The 6,049-nt window shown below is 41.4% G+C and overlaps 2 protein-coding genes across 5 annotated transcripts; one reads left to right on the plus strand and one right to left on the minus strand.

Annotated features, from left to right (window-relative positions):
- Window positions 1-2: 2 nt before the first annotated feature.
- LOC134132860 (transmembrane protein 238-like) lies at window positions 3-1,043 on the minus strand. Its single transcript, XM_062565473.1, has 2 exons — window positions 872-1,043; window positions 3-543 (listed from the first exon to the last, which is right to left on the minus strand). Exon 2 carries the CDS (start codon window positions 539-541, stop codon window positions 212-214), a length of 330 nt encoding a protein of 109 aa, XP_062421457.1. The 5' UTR covers window positions 542-543; window positions 872-1,043; the 3' UTR covers window positions 3-211.
- Window positions 1,017-5,478, plus strand: ccdc106a (coiled-coil domain containing 106a). Of its 4 annotated transcripts, none has more exons than XM_037455213.2 (8): window positions 1,017-1,036; window positions 1,971-2,040; window positions 2,132-2,230; window positions 2,330-2,551; window positions 2,654-2,710; window positions 2,849-3,130; window positions 3,232-3,399; window positions 3,495-5,478. In XM_037455213.2, exons 2-8 carry the CDS (start codon window positions 1,971-1,973, stop codon window positions 3,809-3,811), a joined length of 1,215 nt encoding a protein of 404 aa, XP_037311110.2. In that variant the 5' UTR covers window positions 1,017-1,036; the 3' UTR covers window positions 3,812-5,478. The 4 variants fall into 4 exon arrangements, with proteins under 4 accessions (XP_037311110.2, XP_037311107.2, XP_037311108.2 ...); XM_037455210.2 differs by lacking the exon at window positions 1,017-1,036 and adding an exon at window positions 1,287-1,409; XM_037455211.2 differs by lacking the exon at window positions 1,017-1,036 and adding an exon at window positions 1,290-1,792.
- Window positions 5,479-6,049: the final 571 nt, after the last annotated feature.

A 6,049-nucleotide genomic window follows, 5' to 3' on the forward strand; every position in this document is an offset into this window, starting at 1 on the left:
TCCTGAATGTAGTAACATCTCAGTTGTCGCCATGAATACAAAAAGTGACACCTTGTCTCCATAACTCTGTGTTTTTAGCCACAGGAGAGGTACCGGTACAGAGGACGACAAGCAACAGTGACACTCCTTATCATCGGGCAGTTTGGCCTGCAACCAGCAGATCTCTGTGTAACAGTCAGGTGGTTCAGGTGGCATCTTTGGATCTCACTTCCTATGTCGGGCTGCTGCGAGTCCTGGGCAAACGTATCTTGCGGCTCAGGGAGCGGGCAAGGCGGTCCATAGCTCCATCGACAATTCCCCCGAGGTCCTTTTTGGAGGTCAAACCCTCAATGTTCCCGCTGTACCACATGACCCAGCCTGCCAGGGACATTAGTACCAGCAGAGCTCCAGTGTACACCAGCAGATCCCCAAAGTCCCTGCCTTGGATCTCCAGTGGAGCGAAGACTCCCAGCAGCAGGGATACCACACCCAACATGTCCATGAGCACAGCAAACACCAGGGCCAGCTTACAGTGGGACAGGCCGTCATATTTGGGAGCCATGGCTGCAATGGAGAAGTTGGGGAGGATGTAATAATGCAAACATTATGTGATTAACCTGCCTTTACTTAAAAACTTCTCAGTTCAAATAATAATCCAGACAATCACAGGTAGATATTTTGAATTAATTCATGGCATATGCAAGAGAAATAACAGTTATTTTAAACACAATAACATAACAGAAACGTGAACAAAGTATTGGGATCAGAGTGTTTCGGATCTGACTCGCATTGCAGTCTGAACAGGAGCCACACCTGCCAGCGTTTAAACAGACGTACAGAAACAACGTTTAGTAATAGTAAACATTTATGCAAAAGGCAATGGAAAACTTACCGGAGCGTTGCCAGTTTGGTGGTAAACAAAATTCGACGGCGATTACAATGGAAATCGTACGTTTTGAATTGTTCCGGGTGGACGCTAAAAAGCCACCCGACGACACTGAAACGTGACACCTCGTGACCTGCTCTACCTGTCTGTCCTCACCTGCCCGACTACCCGGTAAAGCTGTCCGTTCACCTCGCGTCCCTGATGAGTAACTTATAAATGTCACTTTACAGCGCGCTAAATGTCAGAATTGGTCAATCATATGACTACCTGTTTTTAAACAGCATCGCTTGAAATACGCCAATAATTTATAGCATTCGTTTCTTTACTGACAAAGCCTCTGCGATACATACTTTATTTTATATCGGGGTTTATTAAAGACGCTCATTAAACTCCGGAAATGACGCAGGACAGAGTTTAAAAAAAATAAAAGAGATAATTGTTATTGTTAGCTTGTTAGCTAGCAGGCGAACTGGTGAATGGGGATATGACAGAGTAATAACGTCTTATTACATGTCCGCGATTAAGTTATTACAAACGTAAAGTGGTATGTACCAGTTTCTGCACAATATATCGTTATCACGGGGATTCCGGTCGCGTCCGAATGAGGGAATATAACTCTAAAGTGTTCTGAGAGGACGGAATCGTAATTTTAAAATCGCAGCTAAATCCTTGCTAACGTTAAGCCAAGCTAACATGTTTGCAGAGCTAAGGTGAACTCTGTTAATGTCGACTCCCTAGAATGCAGAGAGCTCATTACCCGGACACGGGCATGAGGATGCGTATGCACGCACGTCCCTGTGTCTCACGTTCTGCGTTACTCTATCAGATTAAACATGAATGACGAGACAAATCAACGGTAGTATTAGATCATGTTTGTTGGATGTCTGGGCTTGTAAAATACCACGGACAACATTGTGAAAACTGCCGGTGAACTGCAGCGTTACCTTGTTTTTTGTCTTTATGAATGTGATGATGAATGCCAGATTTGTGTCATTGTCGCTAGGTTATTTGTACGATGCATTGGCGTTCAAATAGCCCAGCGAGTCCATCTCCATTTGACCTGTAACTAATCAAATCTATACTTGTTGGTTGTCCGGGGTTTGAGATGGAGGACGCAAACAGGACTGATGCTGCCTCCACATCCAAGAGCCACGCAGCCTCACTTCACCTGCAGAGTACGGTTTTTGGAAAACTGCAAATGCATGATTTAAAAGCCTGTAGGGCAGGCACTTATTGAACACTATTCACCTTTCCTCCTGTGTTCAGCTCCCAAAAACGAGGATGCCTATGAAATTTCCATCCCCTATGAAGAGAGCAACTTTGAGCAGCCAGGGTTTTTCAATCAGAGTGATCAGAATTTTGAAGGTGAATGTTGGAACCAATATTCACTTTTCACAGTACGATACTTTTAAGTTTCCTATACCGGAGTTTTCCCCCTAAATCCCGTCTTTTACCCCCCCTCAGAGTCGCCCCCATCTGCTGGCGCATCTCAAGTGAACAACTCATACATGGTGATCACCAACTTGAGAACTCAGCTGCAGATCTCTCTGGAGAAAAACTCTTGGCTGCAGAAAAGAATTGAGGACTTAGAGGAGGAGAGGGACTTCCTCCGTTGCCAGCTGGACCGCTTCATCTTTTCCACAAAGAGCCAGGGACAGGAGCAAAGTCCGAGCCAGTACAGTAACGGTGAGGAGAGGGCACAGGTGTGAGAGGATAACATGTCCAATAAAATATAAAACAGCTGGACTCTTTTAAAAAAAACAACCTCTTGTATTTGTCTCTTTGCAGGTTTTGAATCTAGACGATTCAACTGGAGGGCAAGAAGAGAAGAAGATCGTCCCGTTGGTAAAAACAAAGATTTTTGCACTAAATTCAAAACCGTTAAATACATTTTTTTCGTTCAATAGAGTTATGCTTAAGTGTAGAATGTACATGGTGTATTGTTTTATAAATATTTATTCCATCTCTCTTCTCTCTTTGTAGAGCAACAGAAGTCTGAGTCTCAGCATTTCCCCTCACGGCAGTTTATCCAACGAAGGCCTGGTCCTCCCACAATGGTGCCTTCCAAGAACCATGCCTCCAACCCGCTAAGCAATCAGCTTGCCTCGATAAATGCTTTGTTCAGCTCGACACAATCCCAGGCCCTCTTGCAAGGCCATAGCCATAGTTCTCCCAATACTTCAGCCAGTGGCAGCAGTGGCAACGGCAATAGTGCTGCGAGGTCATCCATGAATGAAATGAGTGGGCATAGCAACATAGGTCCAGGTAATAAACATCGTACAAACCCATCACTTGAATTAATCTGAATCTTGTGGATCCTGTGGCTTTCTCTGAAGCTTTCGCTTTCTTTTTAATGTTCTCATCAGATTCACTTTCACTCTTGGGAGAGTCTGATGAGTACTTGGAGCAGGACGGCTACCTCGAGGAAGAGGAAATGATATCGGGGGAAGATTTAATGCAAGGTACTATTAACGGCAACAGACACCAATTCAAGAGGAGACGGATCTTCCGAGCCCCTAGAGAGCGGCAAAGAGGTAATCCTGCAACAAAACTCCAATTCCATTAGTTAGCCATAGGCTTAACAGAGCCATATCTCTAGCTAACCATCCGGTCCATTCTTGTCCTTCAGTGAAAGACGCTGCTGGAGTGCTGTTTCGCTACAAGAAGATCCTGCTCACATACCAGCGTCTGAAAAACATGTCAAAAGCCTTCCAAATCCACGGTGTGGACCGCAACACGGTGGCTTCCACAACACCCATTGCTGAGCTGCTACTCGTCGCCCCGGAGAAAGTGGCAGAGGTGGGCGAGTTTGACCCGTCCAAGGAGAAGCTGCTGGACTACGCCCGGCGCTGCTACGCGGCCCTGGATGAGGAGACACTTAGCAGGGTGCAGGCCCTGAAAAAGAATAACCTGCTCCTGCCCATCTCCTACAGGTTTAGACACTGAGGAGAGAAGAACAAACAGGATATCTTTATGGATATCGATGAATAGTGGTTTCGTTTGGACACAAGAGGCAGTTTGGTTCTGATCCTGCATGCCAGCTCACTTCTGCACACACACTTCCAGAGGCATTAGATCCTGGATGCGGCCATGTGAACTTTGGCTGAGATCCTTTGCCTTCCAAAACAAATAACACGTTTCACTTTTATTATCAATATGATGTCAGTTTCTTTGCTGAATCCTTGCCATTATTCCAGCTTTATATAATATATATATATATATATATATATATATATATATATATATATATATATAAAGGACAGTGGCAGCTGCATTCAGAAAGAGTAAAAACATGGTTGTCATTGCTCATAGAGCAGAGATTTCACGTCTGTGTGGTTCAGAATGTGTCGTTAATGTTTGGAGTGTTTTTCTTCAGCAATTACATGAGTGTCACCCATTTGGCTCATTCGTGTTTTTTGCTTCAGAGATGGCAGAGACACACGCACCTTTCTTTCCTGAACATCTGGATCTGCTTGTGGCGAGTGGTCCATTAAGTGATAATCTGTTATTTCAGTTACCGGCTGTCTAGGTGATTAACATGCATCGCAATTTTCTATCACATCATTAGTGTTCCCTAAAATCCTACAAATACAGTTACTTTCTCTCACAATGTCGGTGTATGCAAAGATGATACTGCAGTCCATATGTTTTGTTGTGTCTTTGTTGTATTCTTTTTTACATTTGTGTCATTTTATCTTCAAACACTTTCACTTAATCACATCTTTGGGGATTTCCCTGCGCTATACAGTTTTCACAGTACATTCCCTACTCCAACCCCCACTACATCAGAATCACTCTCTTTTAAAATCCGACAGATCACTGTTCACAAATACAAATACCGCTGCATTGTTGTGCCGAGCTTCTTTTTTTTAATACATAGTAAAATACACAGATTGTCTTCTAATGCTTCTGGTATTGAGACTGTTGCGATAATGCTTTTGTGACAAAAATACTTTTTGTAAGGCGATGCAGCTTTTACTGAACTAGCTAATTGTAACTCAATGTGACTTCTAGTTCTGTGAGGAAATCTTTGGGCATTACAAGACAAACAATTTTACAATGTCATTCCCAGAATCAGCAAAAGCAATTAGCTTTCCAGTACTTCACAAAAAAATTCCAGTGAAAAGTGCTCCTTGATGGTCTGTAGTTTGTAGCGGTTGTGTCAAAATTCAGACTTTCAGACATGTTTATTATATTGTATACTAATGCGTGGTGTTTATATTGGTGCAGTGAAATTATGATATCTTATATCGTAAAACAGATTTGGTAACAGTGGAATACAGTGATTCTTAGTTACGGTAAATATAACTTTAGTAAACAGACCGAAGTGATGCCATTTTCACTACAAAACAGTTCATCTTTGCGGACTTTGCAAAATGTGTTAATAAAAAATAATGGTTTATTTGTCATATTTGTATGTTGTATATTTATGTATGTTGACTGAAATTTGTATCTCACTGAAACAATGCTCATTCACCAAAATGTATAGTTTTACACACTTTTCATTAAGGCATTTAATTCCTTGCAAAAATGTTGATTAATTAATCTATAAAATCCAACATTACCACGTACTGGAATATGCTTGTGATTGGGGAGTAAAGTGATTCCACCTTTTTGTGTGTTTTACCCATCTATTTAGCAAGTCTGCTGGATTATAATTTTAGCATAATATAATGCCACACATTACATTAGTAAAGTAGAATTGATTATTTTTTTTAAGCATCAAAAACTGGGCTACTACATTTTGCAGTACATGATCTTCTCAAATGTCTAAATATAATTAATCCATACTGCGTTAGTATTTCAATATATATTAGAAATATACAAGTTTAAAAAAGATTCTGTGCTCCAAATATAGAACAATACAAAAACAGACACAACAACTAAAATATAACAACTACATATAACGTTATAATAACGTTATATGTAGAAATATATATTTTTATAAGTATTTGTTCAGGACTCCAAATCCTGACGTTAAATGAACTGCCTTGACATGCCTTGATTTGGCAAGACATAAAAAGTATGACAAAATAAAACAAAAAGTTATCCCACCTTAAACACCGCTTAAGCAGACGATAATGAGAAACAACTCAGCCGTTCTAATAATAAGGGAGGTTGTGTGTTCTCCGATTGCGTCTTCGCAGGATAAAATGCTCTTCATCGCCTTTTCTACTCAACATT

Source organism: Pungitius pungitius, chromosome 11 (assembly GCF_949316345.1).
Source record: "Pungitius pungitius chromosome 11, fPunPun2.1, whole genome shotgun sequence".
Taxonomy (NCBI): Eukaryota; Metazoa; Chordata; class Actinopteri; order Perciformes; family Gasterosteidae; genus Pungitius; species Pungitius pungitius.